The following is a 19306-nucleotide window of genomic DNA, read 5'->3' as shown; positions in this document are numbered from 1 at the left end:
ATGGTTAGTCAGAATCAAGGAAACATCAGCTGTTTCTGGCTAGTGAGCTCTTATTGGGTGGTGACTTGTTACGTAAACAACAGCCAGTATAACTACCACACCACACTAACACATGTAAAATAAGCTCAGCTGCTGACTGTGTGGAGAGGGAGAGTGACTCTTCAACTATATGAGTGGAGGTATGAGCAAAAGCATTTTGTGAAGTGCTGAAAATATACTTTTTGTGCAGATCATGTGCTGTGGCAGAGATGATGTGTGGAAATAGAACACAGAATTTGCAATAGCACAAGACTTTCGTGTTCAAATCTTACGTGATACAGGTACAACAACTACATACACTATTCACATTTATACTTTGCACCACACTCTGTAGATCATAAAGACTGGTAGTAATGATAGATGGCTTGAAGCAAAATTGTTGTGCCTGAGCTTTCTTTAAAATTCAGTTGGGGAAGTAAACTGATTTTTTCACATCTGTGTTTCTCTTATCGAGCCTAAAATAACACTTTGATGGCATGCAGCATACGAGTAGTGGTGAGTATATAAAATGTAGCTCATAACAAAAGTATCAAACAATAACAGTAATGGTGACAAAGCTTGTCATTAAGCAAATGACCACATTTATGTTTATGGTTTAACGACTTAGCTGCTGTGATATTTTATATTTTTTCTTGTTACTTTATTTCAGTAATATACAGTGCATAAAATAAAAATTACAGTGTCTCCTAACATATTTTGCAAAATTGGTGGAAACACTTTAGCTTGTAGCTGCTGAAAATTTCTGTCTTGACTGATTCCTTTTTGCTGTAGTTCACCTCATCACATCACAGTTACAGTAATTATTTTATTTAAGTAGAACCCACCAAATGTGTAAACTTCTGTTCTTTGAAAAACAGTACCCAACATTTATGCTGTTATGCTTTGGAAATTTTGAATGTAGCAAACCTGCTGAGGGCAGAGTCTACGGCAAATCACAAGTTATGATCTTCATATTGGCTAACTCTCTGAGTGAACACAAAGAAAAGATCTCTCAAAATTTTTTGGTCATAGCCTGTCAGAAAATAGCTCATTGCCTTGTACCCAGATGCCAATTTCAATTTTTCCATAAGCTTTTACTTGCTGCTACACATCTGTGAATTTTTAACTGATAAAATTCATTATAACAAATTATTGTATGAAAAACGTATTGTAATTTTAATTTTTATACAACATATTGGAGAGAATTACAATTTTTAATCATATATGCCAATTACATATGTATTTAGAGGGTTTTAACCTTTTCTTCAATTCTGTATTTTCCTCAATTTTGCGTTTTTTAGTCTGGACTGCATGAAAATATAAAATAGATATTGCACTGTATTTGGTAGATATAAAACATTCTCCAGAATTACATCAGACCACTGTTCTCCACTCTCACTCCATTTGCTTGTAATTTAGTAGCCTCACCAAACAATGCTTTGTATAGTGATTTAATTTCACATAATTTATTAACCAGTCACTCCTAAATGTCATGTGGTGCATGGTGACACAATTTTGGTATCAAATGTTTTCTACATTAGGTTGCAAATTTATGACATTTATATTGGCAGTAATAATCCAATGGTGACTTTTTTTACGTTTAAAACTTAATTGATTCGTTATGGCCAGGTTTTCATTTTTCTCATTTCTGTATAATGTTTCATGTGGATATTCCCTGGAAAAATAACCGTTTTGCTTGCAGTTGTTATGCAAATAATTTTCTCTGCAATATGCTAACTACTTGGCACATTGTTTATTTCTGCAATGTTTCTTTACAAGCCATTTATATCACATTTAAAATATTGAACTACAGATTTTTTCCTGCTGACATCTTTCGACAAACTTTTCTTTTAATTTTGAGATGAAAGCATTTTGGGGCATATTTGATTGTTCTGCCTAGTTTAATCTACCTTCTTCCAGATGAAAACGTTCAAATAATGTGTCAATATTTTTGTCAGATGTTGCTACATTATCCCACACAGTAAGGAAGTGGTGAAGTTTTGGTGGTAACATTTCAAGACTTTGTGACATAATCCAGCTCTCTTTCCCTGCCTCACCTTTTGCTTCTAAATGTTCTGCATATTTCTGAATCTGCATGTGGTTTGAATAGCTGACTTACTAGTACTGTATCTGAAGAAATACACTACTGGCCATTAAAATTGCTACACCATGAAGATGACGTGCTACAGACGCGAAATTTAACTGACGGGAAGAAGCTGCTGTGATATGCAAATGATTAACTTTTCAGTGAATTCACACAAAGTTGGCGCTGGTGGCAACACCTACAACCTGCTGTCATGAGGAAAGTTTCCAATCGATTTCTCATACACAAACAGCAGTTGACCAGCGTTGCCTGGTGAAACATTGTTGTGATGCCTCGTTTAAGTAGGAGAAATGTGTACCATCACATTACCGACTATGATAAAGGTCGGATTGTAGCCTATCGTGATTGCGGTTTATCGTATCACGACATTGCTGCTCATGTTGGTCGAGATCCAATGACCGTTAGCAGAATATGGAATTGGTGGGTTTAGGAGGGTAATACGGAATGCCGTGCTGGATCCCAACAGCCTCGTATCACTAGCAGTCGAGATGACAGGCATCTTATCCGCATGGCTGTAACGGATCATGCAGCCACGTCTCGATTCCTGAGTCAACAGATGGGGACGTTTGCAAGTCAACGACTATCTGCACGAACAGTTTCACGATGTTTGCAGCAGCATGGATTATCAGCTCGGAGACCATGGCTGCGGTTACCCTTGATGCTGCATCACAGACAGGAGCCCCTGCAATGGTGTACTCAACGATGAACCTGGGTGTAAGAATGGCAAAATGTCATTTTTTCGGATGAATCCACGTTCTGTTTACAGCTTCATGATGGTCGCATCCGTGTTTGGCGACATCCCGGTGAACGCACATTGGAAGCATGTATTCTTCATCGCCATACTGGCATATCACCCAGTGTGATGGTATGGGGTGCCAATGGTTACACATCTTAGTCACCTCTTGTTCACATTGACGGCACTTTGAACAGTGGATGTTACATTTCCGATGTGTTCCGACCCGTGGCTCTAACCTTCATTCAATCCCTGAAAAACCCTACATTTCGGCAGGATAATGCACGACCGCATGTAGAAGGTCCTGTACAGGCCTTTCTGGGTACAGAAAATGTTCGACTGCTGCCCTGGCCAGCACGTTCTCCAGATCTCTCACCATCTGAAAACGTGTGGTCAATGGTGGCCGAGCAACTGGCTTGTCACAATACGCCAGTCACTACTCATGATGAACTGTGGTATCGTGTTGAAGCTCCATGGGCAGCTGTATCTGTACACGCCAACCAAGCTCTGTTTGACTCAATGCCCAGGCGTATCAAGGCCGTTATTACGGCCAGAGGTGGTTATTCTGGGTACTGATTTCTCAGGCTCTATGCACCCAAATTGCGTGAAAATGTCATCACAAGTCAGTTCTAGTATAATATATTTGTCCAATGAATACCTGTTTATCATCTGCACTTCTTCTTGGTGTAGCAATTTTAATGGCCAGTAGCGTATCTTTGCTAACTTTCAATTGTTAAATCTGATATTTTGGCATATAGTGTTTCCAATTTTTGAAGTATTTAACTGACCAATTTGCAACTTGCTAGTTTCCTGGCAATGTTGCTGCTGCTATTGGAACCTATAAAATCTGTGTCTCATGATCTTTCCCAATGAAAGACTTTGCATGTTGATCAAGTCTCCTCAGTTGGTTTAGTTTCTTGTAGATTTGCTATTGAATGAAACTTCTTTGACTTCTGTGTTATGTCTAGTTTAAATCACAAAGAAATGTGATTGACACTTTTGGGATTAATCTCCAACAAAAGTTCCAATTGTAAATCAAGGGAATCCAGTGATAACAGACATAAATTTACTATCAGTGAACCTTAAACATACAACTGACTTCCCTGGTTATACTTTGCCCAAGGATTGACAAAATAATTCCACACATCTCATTTACTTCACAGCTGATGCTATTTTCAACTATTTGCTGATATGCAATGTACCACTGACAATTTATGTGGTCCTTCATAAAAACTGATGAACAGTTGTGTATAAAATTTAATACAAGCATGTATCTAGGTCCACAACTTCTTGAAAGATTCTCTTTTTAATTATAATTAACAGTTGGTGGTGTGTAAAGGAGTACACTTTAATATAACACATTAACATACAACATGTCTGGATAAGAAGCAACTGGCTGAGCAAAGCGTAATTACTACATCATTATTTTAAAAAATATGGAACATATTACAAACACCTTGTGCAACATATAACAACAAAACATAAAAAAAGTCAACTATTTTGTTAGTGTGTTTTGAAAAAATAAAGTTCATAAAGTGATGTATCAAAACCAGTGCACTTATTGAAGGATCCCACCCAATATTTTAACACTTAAGAAATGCCAACCATTGCTCTTATAATAATAGTACATAAATGTGATGCAATTGAATTTATTACAAAAACTGGATTTTTTACACTTTACTGATATTGCTGGTATAAATGTTTACCTTGAACTGCAGGCTAATTCGATTTGAACTTGTGTGTACCCTGTCTTTCCAGTCATACACCCTGTACGAAACGTAAGATGAACCTCGAAAAGTCAATGTGGTAGCAGCTGGAAAACACATTTTCTGTCACAATTTTCACAGGTATTTTACATTCTGAAGTAACATGATAGTTAAAAAGTGTATTTTCAAAACAATAGCAGGTACATACATTACTTACTGTATATATCACACTGTTCTCCTTCATATTTAGTTCCAAAGCAATCACAAGTAAGGGTATTATAATGATTTACACACTGGCTGCCAAAAAAACAGAGGTTTTCGCGAGTCTTGCACCTTAAAAAGACAAAAGGAAATCAAGGAAATCTAATATTTTCAACATCTTAATTTGTGTTACATGTCTGCATGAACCATAGACCATAATTGTGGCCTCTCCCTATGAGGTGGACAGAGTTAGTTATACAATTATATTACATTTTCTCAGGGAAACGTCTGCTAACCTTACTGACATGACTGTCTTAAATTAATTTTTTTAAAATTTTTCCCCTAGAGTCATTTAACAGTCACAGTTGTCCCAGGTGATAAAAATATCATGTTTTGTAAAATACATTAATTTATACTTAACTATGTTCAACCTCTCTCAATCTCTCTCAAGCCCTCACTCACGCACAGACCATATTATCACACATTTAGAAATTGTTCTATGGGGTAAAAGAAGTTGTCTTGTCAAACACATCAGAAAGATATGATTTCAGTTTATGTTTAAAGTTAATTTTATCATCTACTAAATGTTTTGCATCACTAGTTTGATGATCAAAGATATGGCTGAATACATCACTCCTTTCTGTGAATAAAATATAGTGTAAGTGACTTCTCATACTTTTACATTTATGAATTTTACTGCTCTTTTCTAAATGTGGTTGACTGTTGACACAGCACTTCGCAAAGGAGTGAATGTAAATGTACTGTTTAAAGAGCTGTCTACAAGAGGTTCAAGAGCAGGACCATATATTTCTTCCATTTTACATTTTTTTTTTGCAATTATCACTTTCTAATGATGAGTTATCTCAGGATATAATGCCATAAGACGTTTTCATTTCCAAAATCCGATATTATCTGTAATGCTTAAGTTGCATAACTCAGACATTTAAGAAGATTTGGAACACAACTTCCACTTCAGTTTCTTGTTGATAAAAACACCTATGAATTTAGAATATTCTGTTTTATTTAGTGATTCTTCGAGGTACTGTTGCTAATGCTGCAGTCAGGCTTTGTGCATTACAGAACTGCATGTAGGGTGTTTGATATTAGTTTATCGAATATACATTTGCAAGAAAATTTTATTTATATTTGAATACCTGCATTTTCAGCAAAGCAATTTCAGCCTCTTGGGTTCATGAAGACAAGCTTATATATAACAAGAAAAAGAGTGGATCCACCATTGATCCTTATGGCTCACATGTAGTGACTAAATGACATTCTCTGTAGAGACATCCTTTTCAAATCAAAACTAATTCTGACTAAGTATCTTACTTTGAGAAATTACATTTTCAGTTTCTTTAATAGAACATGGAATAAGTGTGATTTTTCTATATGTATGTGGCATTGATTCTTGTATGTATTCTATTACTTTATCCTTTCAAATGTCTATGTGTATTTGCGAGCTACTTCCAGGAAGTTACTATTAAGTGTGTTGACTACCTGACAGCTGTCTTTCATTATTTGGCTGATTTCTTGAATAAAAAAGTCCTCAAATCCCTTACCCGCGATCACTCTTAACTATCACCCATATACAGAGAGTGCATAATTAAAGTTCCAGTTTCAAAACTCTGTAGCAAGAGAATCATTGCTCAGAATGATGTCAAATTTGAACAACATATTATTGACACCAGAGGAAACATTATGGAAAAAAGAATTAATGAAAATTTGACAAATAGGTGACACTGTAAGGTTAAATGACTGTCTCCACAAAGGATCACATGGTGGTGGTGATACAGCTCTTCTACAAGAATGGTGACTGTGTGCCAGCAGCCCTGCAGACAGTCAAGAGTAAGAAAAAATGCATTGTTTTGATTTCTGCTGAGGGTCTGGAGAAAACAATTATAAAATTCAAAAAGGTAGATCCTTTTGAAGTGCAATGTGGCCGATGGAAGAAAGCACCTGATCTGACGTCTGTCATAGTGCTTGGGGAATTTCCCAAACACTGGACACATATGTGAGCCTGATACATAAAATCCTATGAAACATTCTACATTGTTATCCATTCAATATCACCCATGTTCAAGCTTTGCTTTCTGCTGACCTATCAGCTAGACAAACATTTGCTCTGGATGTTATTGCTCACATGAAAGTGGACTACAAATGGCCATGGAAGACACTGTGGACAAATGAAGCCCATTTCCATCTCCAAGGACATGTCAATACACAGGATCGCATAATGTAGACATCAACTGGTACCACTTCATTCTGCAAAGGTGACTCTGTGGTGGAAGTTGACAGTCATTTATTGTAGGGCTGTATTTGTTCAAGGAGATGAGTCCTGCACATCCTTTCACCAGTATCATCACTGGTAAATGCTATGAGAGTCTTTTGCACACTAAAGTCATTCCAAGCCTTCAACAGCATGTATGTTTGTGTAGTATCATTTTTATGCAAGATGATGCTCCTTTGTGCATTGCACAGTCAGTGAAGTGGCCACTGCAGAGGCACTTCGGTAATGCTAGAATTCTCAGCCATCATTTCCCTACAGCCTGGCCATCCAGATCACCTGATCTTAATCTATATGACTTCTGACTGTGGAATTATCTGAATGATTTTGTGTTCAGTGTTACGAACAAAGCTGATTTGAAGCCACACATTGGACAACACATTCTCAATGTGACCCCAAGAAACTCCAATCTGTTGTGGAACATACTGTTTCAACTTGTGGCAGAAAATGGTGGTCTTGTGCCAGTCTCAAGATAATTAAAAACCAATGTCATTTTGCTTTTTATGTGGTTTTTGGCGCCAGGACAGTTAAAAACTGATTTTTCTGTCTAATGTGCTATGACCTTGGCATGGTGGATAGACTTTATCTAACTAACAGTGCCACAACTGTTGACTGTTGAACTTGTGCAGTCACGCATACTGAACAGTATGGATGGTGTAATACGTAACTCAAACCATCGCCATTGTATTGTGCTTCACGTGTCATTTTTATCTGACCCCATTTATGTTAACATGCTTACAGTGTCATATAGTGGTAAAATTTTCATTGCTTTTTTTTGTTCCATGACGTTTCTCCTTGTGTCAATAACATGCTGTTCAAATTTGGCGTCCTTCTGACCAGTGATTGTCTTCCGATAGTGATTCTCTTCCTACACCAATTTGAAGCTGGAACTTAAATTATGAATACTCTTCACATTTAATCTTACTATTTATTATTATACTGTTTTGAGTCAAAAGAATGTGAAACATTTAGTTCATGGTCCCATTATGTATTTATCACCTGAACAAGTCCTTGATGCTGAAACTAACATTCTAACATTAAATAAACCTAATTTTTCAAAGAATATCATTTTTATGTAATTAATTAATTAGATGTAACTCAGTAAATTTCTTGCTAAGTATTTGCAGTCCATAAATCTCTTTTTTCTCAGGTGTTGCCAAAAAGAGGTGTTGGTATCAATGGCCTATTTGTTTCTTTGTTATAGAGCTATTACACATAAAAACAAGAACTTGAAATTCCTTCTATGTCATGCAAACTGATTACGAGAGCTCTCGGTATTATAGGATGGGATTAAGCATTTGTGGTAAGTTTAGATTTCTATGCTTGATAAGGATAAGCTGTAACATTGTATAGTGTCTTTCACTCTTCTCTCTTTTCATGCCTGTCACTGAGCTCACAAAAGAAGGATAACTAAGCTAACCAACAGAGAAAACCTCAACATTCAGCTTGGGGACTTATAATCAATTTTTGAATTAAATAGTTGAGAATTTTTCATCACAATAAAATTCCATTGCCTCTGATGACAATTTCAGGATCACTGAAAATTCTGAGGAAGTGATGTGAATTCCTGATTTTCTAAATATTTGCTTTCTCATCTTTCCAAACTATTATAATTACTTTACATAACCTGGTAGAACTTTTGGGGCTTTTAGTGGGATGTATTGCATGTATGTTAACACAGCTGCTTTTGGATAGTCAAAGATAATAACAGATAGTTTCTTCTGCTTCTAGGATGGGTAGGAAATCAAATGGGGTCAGATCTAGGCAGAAAATTGGGCATGGAAGTGCCTGGGTTAGTGCAACCAACATTTGATCATGGGTTTAAAGGAGATTAGTAATATCTGACCATGATTTTAAGGGGGAATAGGTTGCAGTAAATATCAACTGCACAAATACATCACAATTTCTTGGAATGGTGACAATGACTGTATAAATGTCAGTTCCTGCCATAGCCAGGATGGAAACAAGTAACCTAAAGGTTAAATTTTTATTTGATTGTTTAATACAATCTGTTAATAGTCAAGATCACATGTAACTCATATATAAATATATATAATAGTTTTACTCTATTCTGTCGGTTGCCAGTACTGACTGAGGGACATGTAAACGATCCCCCTTTCATGACCCCTTTAGTTGCATAGCTTATGCTCCTTGCATAAAGATCTGTCTGTCAGGGCATCTGAACCACTGAAAGTATTTTGTGGGATTGATATCACTGACAAAACAACTGGATGAACAGGTTATCAATAAGGGAGCTGAGAGAATTAAGGAAAAAAAAATAGTGTGGTACTATGGGAGGTCCCAGAAAATACAGGAAAGTTGGTCATCTTCATCTTGTTTCAGGATTCCACTAAATAAACTTAGTTTTGACCATCTTGTGAGCAACATATTATCTTGGTGAAATGAGAGGCCACAGAGGCATTTCAGGTCCTATGGTGCATGTACCTGAAAAGCTTAAAAGGTATAATCCAGAACAATACTCCGTGATTACCATTTTCCATTCTTCAAATGAGATAGTGCATATACAAGTATATTCATTTACAGCATACTTACATCACGTGATCTCTTCAGTTTTGTTGTAAAAATAGCTAATGGGAAGATTCAAATTGTAAAATGCAGCTTTGTCTCTGGGCCACTTCTACAGCCAGATATTTCATAACCATTTTCAATATAATATATCAATTTTGAAGTACTCAAATTGCAACTGTTAAGTATTTTTTGCCAGGATGGTACCTAACAACTGCAAACCTCCATTACATGAAGATGCTTGTATAATATGTTAGAGACAGATGTCAGTACAATTCCAAGAGTATACAGAATATACTCACGGGTGCAACAACTACCTACTTCACTCAGTCAATGAACAAGAACCAGGCTCATTCAGAAATCATAAAAAGTCACAAGAGGTAAATCCTCCCTTTTAAACCACATGGCTGCAGGACTGAATAATACCAGAGAAAAAGTATGTAGATTGTTCTACTAGTTCTCAGTTGTTACACATGGTTGAAACTTGTAACAGTAGATTAAAATGTTTGCTGGTATCACTTTAGTCAAATACAAAACTTTCACTTTTATAGATAAAAGCATCCTTAAACACATATAATAATGTTTTATCGTCATATATTACAATCCAACATTTAGCATTGGAATAAAAGTATGTACCATGTACAGTAGTAAGGCTACAAAATAACAATCAAATGCAACGGTAAGTTATTAGCAATGCTGTCTTACCAAAATAAGTTGAAAGACTACACCACAGAACTTAGTTCTTCTTGTTGTGTCTGGGAATATTAAGAAGCCAGTCGAAAACATACTTATGGTTAATTCAGAAGTAGGAACAAATTTTATACATTTTTATCCTTCAAACATATCTCCATACATGCAGTACATCTGAGAAGGGAACATATTATTTTGTTTGTCTCTGAATATTTCTTCCTAATGATTTACTGTACTTTATAGGTTTCACGCACATGAGTGCAAAGAAATCAACTGGGTAAACATGGAAAGATAATACAAATTTTTCTGAAGGCTGCAATAGCTTGTTTTATTTATTTATTTTTGTCATACCTTGAGGTACATATTGTACACTCTATGAAATTGTATGTGGAAATATTTATAATTATTGTACATTGTTTATGAAAGAATAGGCCTACAAGTTTTTAAACACCGAATACCACATACAACATATCTTCCCATGTTTACAGATGTGTAAAACTTATTAACACTTTTTTGATCTATGGGTGCGCTTATTATATATCAATGGGAATGAGAAAGAGACAGAAAGAGAGGGAATGTACTGCATTTTCTCTAAGTGAAAAATATATGTCCACAATTCACATAAATGTCCAGGTTCTTTTAAGGCAACTTCTTTGGCTGTCAGATGGATAAATTATTGACATGAATTAAATGAAGTATCATTTCAATGATTTCACACCCAATATTTGGAGTATTTGAAATACTTCAAGAATCTGCAAACACAGTTTACTTTCTCTTCTCACTGTGATTTGCTTTATAGTGTAGCAGCTCTCTCAGCTAATAATTCTTGATCCCTACAGTCTGCTCTAGCTTGAACTACAGCAGACACCCTAAGAGATAGAAATTTATTTCTTTCACCAGCAGGACTGGCCTCTGCAAGCTTCAGTTAGGAATTCATGGCCTTTCTTACTATAGTTCCATGGCACCAGTAGCATTTGATATTTACATTAGTATTACGAGATTCACATGCAGCAACTAGTTGAGTTTAAACGCTTTGTTCAGATTGTTTTCATTCATGGCAGGGGCTGAAATTTGTATTCATGTCCAATTTGATATGTTTTATATGCGCACCAGCAGTGTCAGTTGATATTTATATCAGTATTTCAAGGGTCCACATGGATTAACTGATGGAGACCAACACTTCTGCTTAAATTGTTTTTCACGCACGACACATGCAAAATTCTTGTATTCTTGTTAATTTCTATGAGCCTCCACAAGCACTGAATAATGTATTCCCAGTTTCATTTAAACTGTTTTTGTATTTTCACAATGTGCAAGACTTGGTTTTAGTTTTGAAGATGCACAACCTAGGTATTTCATGTTTGTTTATCTGTTTGGACTGCAAAGAGCCGATTATTAAATGTTGAATTAACAAGTCATGCCTAAAACATATTTATCATCTGTCATCTTATAAATTGGTTGCACTTTCTGTCAAACCCAAGCAGAAATTCTGGTAATTCCATGTTAAGACATCATTTTTGTCTTCCTTCCAATCATTATCTTGCATAAAGTTCAGAGTTTTTTGTTTGCTTGAGCTGCATCCCAGCCACTAGGCTATTTATTTTTTTCATTTAATATTGCCCTTTGGTAATTGAGATTATGCAGTGCCTCTCAGACGAGGGCAGGTTCATTTAGATTATTCTGTCTAAACCAAGTTGAGTACTTCAGCATAAGCATTGGGAATTTGACAAGCTGTGCATTGACATTCAAGCAACAGGTATGCCCCTTCACTTTTCTGCAGAAATGCTGATTCAGCTCTACCAGTTGGCAGCTCAGTCATCAGATTTCAGGTATGGTTGGGTCAAGTTTATTCAGGAATCAGATTAGGAGTCAAGTTAGTTTTGCTGAGTGTTGAGTCACAATCGATAATGCTCCACTCAATTTTATACTTAACAGGGAAATGTCGACTGCAGATCTAAGTTAGGTGGTACTGCAACTACTTTCCATAATAGTATTTAGGCACTTATGTCAAGTAAAAACTATACTTATTGTCTTCATATATCAGAGTTTATGAGCATGTTCACTTACTTGTTAATGCAGCTTTCTACAACATTTTCATGTTTTGTAGCTATGAGTGGTTTAATTGGCAAGAGATCAGATGCAGCTTTGCCAGCACTCAGTATCATATCTTGGATACACCCAACAAATGACTCAATAATATATTTCACACCATGTAGTTTTTCCTCTGAGCTAAGACCTGTGGTAACATAAATATTCTGTCAACTGGCACAAAAAGGATGATGTGCAACCAACTTAATTAATACTAAATCCATTTACATAGTCAAATAATGTAGTATTAATAAATTGTAAACCATATATCAAAATAATACTGTTTTTTAAATAAATGTTATATTACACGGAGCAGCAAACAATCTACAATATAGTTACATAGAAAAAAAAGCTAATCATGTACCAATTGAAAGTAGAGGAAAGAAAGGCTAGGAATAAATGAAATTTTGCAATGTTGATGCAGGATACAAACAGAAATATGCATTACATTTGTATGAAGATAATCTAAACTATGAGAAATGTGTAGTAAGTTACAGAAAGTAAATCGAATTACATTATTTACCTCCTATCAGAACAACAGAAGTCAAATCATTGGATACACCATAATTTGTTGCTGGATCTAAGCCTTTAATATGAGTTTCCACTAATTCCTTGTCAACTTTGGCAATAAGTCGAGTTCTGTGCACATCTATCAATACTTGAACACTGTGCCACTGGTCGTCATTCAGAGCTGCAATGTAAAAGAACTAATTTCATTAAATGTTTACAGTCACTTTATGAGATAAAGGGAGATTCAAAAAATCTCAACAAGCTGATGATAATTATGTGGTGGCCTGTTAACTTGAATTTATAAAGCAATATAAGGGATTTTATAGTGTGAAATTGGTGACATGTGTTATCAATGTAAATTGGTTTGAAAGGATCACGTTCTGCCACTCTCTGTCCGTCAACATCATAAGTGACATCCAAGAGCCATTTCTGTTCCCCATGCAGGGTACTCCTGCTATGTAATCCAATTTTTCAAGACCGTAACTGCTAGCAGGCAAACATTCTTGTAAACCTTCCAGAGTACAGCATTTCTTTAAAGTCCACTAGATTTTTTTGTCCCCACAGTAAGAAGTGAAACTGGAATTAGATAGGTTGGAACAACAGCAACCGCTTTGGCCTGTTCCCTTTAGTCAATTTCCAGCTTATTTCCAGCTCATGTTGGCCAAGTAAGTGAAAAAAATCTTGATATTAAATACAGCTTTTGGCCATTACCAGTATAACAGGTTGCCATTTAGGGACACAAGTGAATCCTTTTTCATGACTGGTTTATAGAACAGTTGACAGCAGATATTCAGCGTGTCAACTATGTTCACAACACTCTGGTTACCAGCTTGAAAAACAAAGGACATACACAATTTTAATCAGGTTTTCATGGCTCTGCCTGAAAAGGATCTTAAGTGCAATTTTACTACATGTTCAGTTTCTTCAAGTGTTCATACACACTGTCGCCATGCCACGATAATGGTATGTCTCAATTTATTTCAAATAGTACTTCTCTGTGTGTGCACCTCACAATTTCACAATTACACTCACACACAGTTATTATGCCTCCCACTTCACCTGCTTTTTTTTCATTCTGACTGGTATCTACAGGTCCTGCAATGTGGATCATGTGATAATTTTTGTTTATGCCAAATGTAGAACTATATTTAAGGAACATATCTGTATCAACAATGAGACTGCTTTTTGCCATCATTTATGAAGTACAAAACGAGCAACAGATAGTACTGAAAATACTATGAAAATTTTACATGTAGCATATGATGAAGAAATTGAAGAAATGCATGATGAGATAAAACAAATTATTCAGATAGTTATGGGAGACAAAAATTTAATAGCCATATGTGACTAGAATTCAATAGTACAAAAGGGGAGAGAAGGAAAAGTAGTAGTTGAATATGGAATGGGGGGTAAGGAATGAAAGAGAATGCCACCTGGTATAATTTTGCACAGAGCATAACTTAATCATCACTAACACTTGGTTTAAGAATAATGAAAGAAGGTTGTATACATGGAAGAGACGTGGAGACACCGGAAGGTTTCAGATTGATTATATAATGGTAAGACAGAGATTTAGGTACTAGGTTTTAAATTGTATGACATTCCCAGGGGTAGATGTGGGCTCTGACCACTATTTATTGGTTATGAACTGTAGATTAAAACTGAAGAAACTGCAGAAAGGTAGGAATTTAAGGAGATGGGACCTGGATAAACGAAATAGCTAGAGGTTGTAGAGAGTTTCAGAAGGAGCATTAGGGAATGATTGACAAGAATAGGGGAAAGGAATACAGTAGAAGAACAATGGGTAGCTTTTAGAGGTGAAATAGTAAAAGCGCCAGAGGATCAAGTAGGTAAAAAAGATGAGGGTTAGTAGAAATCCTTGGGTAACACAAGAGATACTGAATTTAACTGATGAAAGAAGAAAATATAAAAGAGCAGTAAATGAAGTAGGTGAAAAGGAATACAAAAATTTCAAAAATGAGATCAACAGGAGCTGCAAAATGGTTTAGTGAGAAAGGATAGAGGGTAAATGTAAGGATGTAGAAGCAAATATCACTGGGGGTAAGACAGATGCTGCCTGCAGAAAAATTAAAGAGCCCTTTGGAGATAATACAACCACCTGTATGAATATCAAGAGCTCAGATGGTAAACCAGACCTGAGCAAAGAAGGGAAAGCAGAAAGGTGGAAGGGATATGTAGAGGGCCTATACAAGGGTGATGTACTTGAGGACAATATTATGGAAATGGAAGAGGACGTAGATGAAGGTGAGGTGGGATATGTGGTACCGCATGAAAAATTTGACAGAATACTGAAAGACCTAAGTAGAAACAAGGCCCTGAGAGTAGACAACATTCCGTTAGAATTGCTGATAGCCTTGGGAAAGCGAGCCATGACCAAACCCTTCCATCTGGTGAGCAAGATATATGAGACAGACAAAATACGCTCGGACTTCAAGAAGATTATAATAATTCCAGTTCTAAAGAAAGCAGGTGCTGACAGGTGTGAAAATTACCAAACTATCAGTTTGATAAGTCATGGTTGCAAAATACTAACACGAATTCCTTACAAATGAATGGAAAAACTGGTAGATGCTGACCTTGGATTCTGGAGAAATGTAGGAACACACAAGACAATACTGACTCTATGACTTATCTTAGAAGCTAGGTTAAGGAAAGGCAAACCTACATTTACAGTGTTTGTAGATTTAGAGAAAGCTTTTAACAGTGATGGCTGGAATGCTCTCTTTCAAATTCTGAAGGTGGCAGGGGTAAAATACAGGAAGAAAAAGGCTATTTACAATTTGTACAGAAACCAGACGGCAATTACAACAGTCAAGGAACACAAAAGGGGAGCAATGGTCAAAGAGGGAGTATGGCAGGGTTGTAGCCCATCCCTGATGTTATTCATTCTGTATATTGAGCAAGCAGTAATGGAAACAAAAGTAAAATTTGGAGTAGGAATTAAAACATTGAGGTTCGCCGACAACACTGTAATTCTGTCAGAGAGAGCAAAGGGCTTGGAAGAACAGTTGAATGGAATGAAAGGACAATATACAATGAACATCAACAAAAGCCAAATGAGGATAATGGAATGTAGTCAAATTAAATCAGATGATGCTGAGTGAATAAGATTAGGAAATGAGAATCTGAAAGTAGTAGATGAGTTTTGCTACCTGGGCAGCAAGTGTTTCTGAAGAAGAGAAATTTGTTAACATCAAGTATAGATTCAAGTGTCAGGCAGTCATTTCTGAAAGTATTTGTATGGACTGTAGCCACATATGGAAGTGAAACATGGATGATAAACAGTGTAGCAAGAAGAGAATAGAAGCTTTTGAAATGTGGTGCTACAGAAGAATGCTGAAGACTAGATGGGTAGATCACATAACTAATGAGGAGGTACTGAATAGAATTGGGGAAAAGAGGAATTTGTGGCACAGGTTAACTAGAAGAAGGGATTAGTTAGTAGGACATGTTCAGAGGCATCAAGGGATCACCAATTTAGTATTGGAGGGAAGCGTGGAGGGTAAAAATTGTAGAGGGAGACCGAAAGATGAATACACTAAGCAGATGCAGAAGTATCCAGGTTGCAGTAATTACTGGGAGATGAAGAAGGTTACACAGGATAGAGTAGCATGGAGAGCTGTGTAAAACCAGTCTTTGGACTCATGACCACAACAACACAACCAAATGTACAATTTTTTATTTTTATGTTATTTATTTACTTCATTTTCTGCAAAAGTGGAAAGATTTAAGGGTTTTTAAAATAAACAAAAATTGTAAATTCTGTGATTATGGCCTGCCTGTGGCTATTGTCAATACAGTAGTGTTATGGACACAATTTCAATTTTTAACCAAATGTATAAAGTTACAACCAATTTTTATGAAGATTAGAGCACTTTTGAAATTATTTAAAAAAGGAAATTTTGTAATGCTTGTATGTGAGTGTAATTGTGAAACTGAGAGGCACACGCTGACAGGAACTATTTGAAATAATCAGAGCCATACCAGTACTGTGGCTTGGCAACAGCAGACATGAACACATATTGAACATCATTGGTGCCTGTCAAGTACGCTCTATCACATTTGCTATGTTGATCTAGTGTATGGAAATCAACTGTGCCAAGAACAAGATTCAAAGGAAACTTGAGTATTATCTCAAATAGGTACAACCCTTCCCCATATAATTATAATTGGTGGTGACTTCAATATAACCTTGATATGTTGGCAAAAATACATGTTCAAAGCTGTTGGTAGGCACAAAACATTGTCCAACTTTGTACTAAATGCTTTTGCCAAAAATTATTTTGAGCAATTAGTTTAGGAGCCAACTTGAAGCATAAATGGCTATGAAAAGATACTTGACCTCTTAGAAACAGATAATCCAGAGCAAATAGGAAGCATCATGATGGATACGGCTGTTAGTGACCACAAGGTCATTGTAGTGAGATTGAATACTGTAACATTCAAACTCATCAAAAAATGCAATAAGTATTTATTTAAAATAAGCAGATAAAAATTCACTTGATGCCTTCCTAAAAATCAGTGTCCATTTCTTCTGAGCTAACTACATAAGAACAGACTTGTAACCTGAGTTCAAAGAAATAGTAGTATCGAAAGCAGTCAAAAGATTTATATCAAATAAATTAATAGGACATGAAAGCGAGAAGCATTTAGCAGCTTCCACAATAAATTTCTGTTCCAAAATCTGGCAGAAAATCCAATGAGATTCTGGTCATATGTAAAGTACACCATTGGCAAGGCATAATAAATACCTCCACTGCAAAATAGATGATAGTGCCACTAAAGTGGAGTTACTAAATACAGTTTTTGAAATTGTTCACCAAAGAAGATGAAATGAATATTTCAGAATTCAAATCAAAAACAGCTGCCAAAATTAGTAACTTAGGAGGAGATATCCTCAGTGTAGCTAAACAACTCAGATCACTTAGAAAATGGAAACCTTCTGTCCAGATTGTATATTCCTTTCAGAGTACACAGATATAATAGCTCCATACTTAAGAATTATATGGAAGTACTCACTTAATGAAAGATCAATACCTAAAGACTGGAAGTCGCACATATCACACCAATCCTCAAGACAGGAAATAGGGGTAATAAGCTGAATTACAGAGACGTATCACTGGTGTGGATTTGCAGTAGGATTTAGGAACAAATGCGACATCTAAACATTATGAATATCTCAAAGAAAAGATCTAATGACAGACAGGCAGTATAAGATCCAAACATTTCACTTGTGTGCAACACAACAAGCTCTTTATTGTCATGAACTAATGACAGGCAGATGGTCTCGAATTGATTCCATAATCTGACTTCTCCAAAGGCTTTCGATTCTGTTCCTCAGAAGCTGCTTCTTACCAAATCAGGTTCTTAAGGAGTATTGCCTTAGTTGTGGAACTGGATTTGTGATATCCTGTCAGAAATGTCACACTTCATAGTAACTGCCAGAACGTCACAGAGAAAAACAGAAATGATATCTGTGTTTCCCAAGTAAGTTTTATAGACCCTCTGCTGTTTCTAACCTCTACAAATGACAATCTGAGCAGCCAGCCCTATTAGATTGTTTGCAGATGATGCTGTCATTAACCACCTAGTTAAGCTATGAAAACATAAAAGACAGACAAGATATCTATACAGCACAAAAAGTGTGAGCTCACTCACATGAGTACTAAAAGGAATAAGAAATCCATTACATTTTGGTTACACAATAAATCACAAAAATCTAAAGGCTGTCAATTCAATGAAATACTTAGAGATGCAATTATGAACAACTTCAATTGGCATGATCAAATAAATAATGTTGTTGGAAAGGTGAACCAAGACTGCATTTTATTGGCAGAACAGTCAGAAGATGCAACAAATTCACTTTACACTACCTACACTACAGTCGTCTGTCCTTTTTTGGAGTATTGCTGTGTGGTATGGGAGTCTTACCAGATAGGTCTGATGGATGACTTAGAAAAAGTTCAGAGAAGAATAGCTGTTTTTGTGTTATTGTGAAACAGGGGACAAATTTGATGGATATGATACACAAGTTGGGGTAGCAATCAAACTAAAGTGTTTTTTGTTGGAATGCGATCCTTTTTTGAAATTACAATCATGAACTTTCTCCTCCAAATGTGAAAGTATCTGCTGAAGCCCATCTAAATAGGGAGAAATGATCATCATAATAAAATAAGGATATCTTAGTTTGCACAGAAAGATTTAAGTGTTTATTTTTTCACTTGCACTGTTTAAGAGTGGAGCAGTAGACAAATAGTGTGAAAGTGGTTTGATGAATCCTCTGCCAGGCAGATAAGTGTGAATTTTAGAACACTCATGAAGATGTAGATGAGTTTTATTTTATCTACATCTACACTCTGCAGATCATAAAAAGGAGCATGGATGGGGGTGCAAGATTACTTCTCACTCATTCATTGATGGCACAT

The 19306-nt window shown here is 36.0% G+C and overlaps 1 protein-coding gene across 5 annotated transcripts in view; it reads right to left on the bottom strand.

Moving 5' to 3' along the window:
- Window positions 1-19306, bottom strand: part of LOC126174781 (axotactin) — a 567513-nt gene that overhangs the window by 293310 nt on the left and 254897 nt on the right. For all 5 annotated transcript variants that reach the window (XR_007535484.1, XR_007535485.1, XM_049921127.1 and 2 more), the window contains exons 7-10: window positions 12874-13041; window positions 12330-12498; window positions 4779-4894; window positions 4562-4668 (exon numbers count right to left, since the gene is read on the bottom strand). Coding sequence is in view for 3 of the 5 variants with exons in the window: in XM_049921127.1 (XP_049777084.1) it covers window positions 4562-4668; window positions 4779-4894; window positions 12330-12498; window positions 12874-13041 (560 nt within the window). In the remaining 2 variants the exon portion in view is untranslated. The remainder of the gene's footprint in view (window positions 1-4561; window positions 4669-4778; window positions 4895-12329; window positions 12499-12873; window positions 13042-19306) is intronic.

This window comes from Schistocerca cancellata, chromosome 3, assembly GCF_023864275.1.
Source record: "Schistocerca cancellata isolate TAMUIC-IGC-003103 chromosome 3, iqSchCanc2.1, whole genome shotgun sequence".
NCBI classification, from domain to species: Eukaryota; Metazoa; Arthropoda; class Insecta; order Orthoptera; family Acrididae; genus Schistocerca; species Schistocerca cancellata.
The sequence above is the reverse complement of the archived record's forward strand: the minus strand, read 5'-3'. Positions and strand labels throughout refer to the sequence as shown.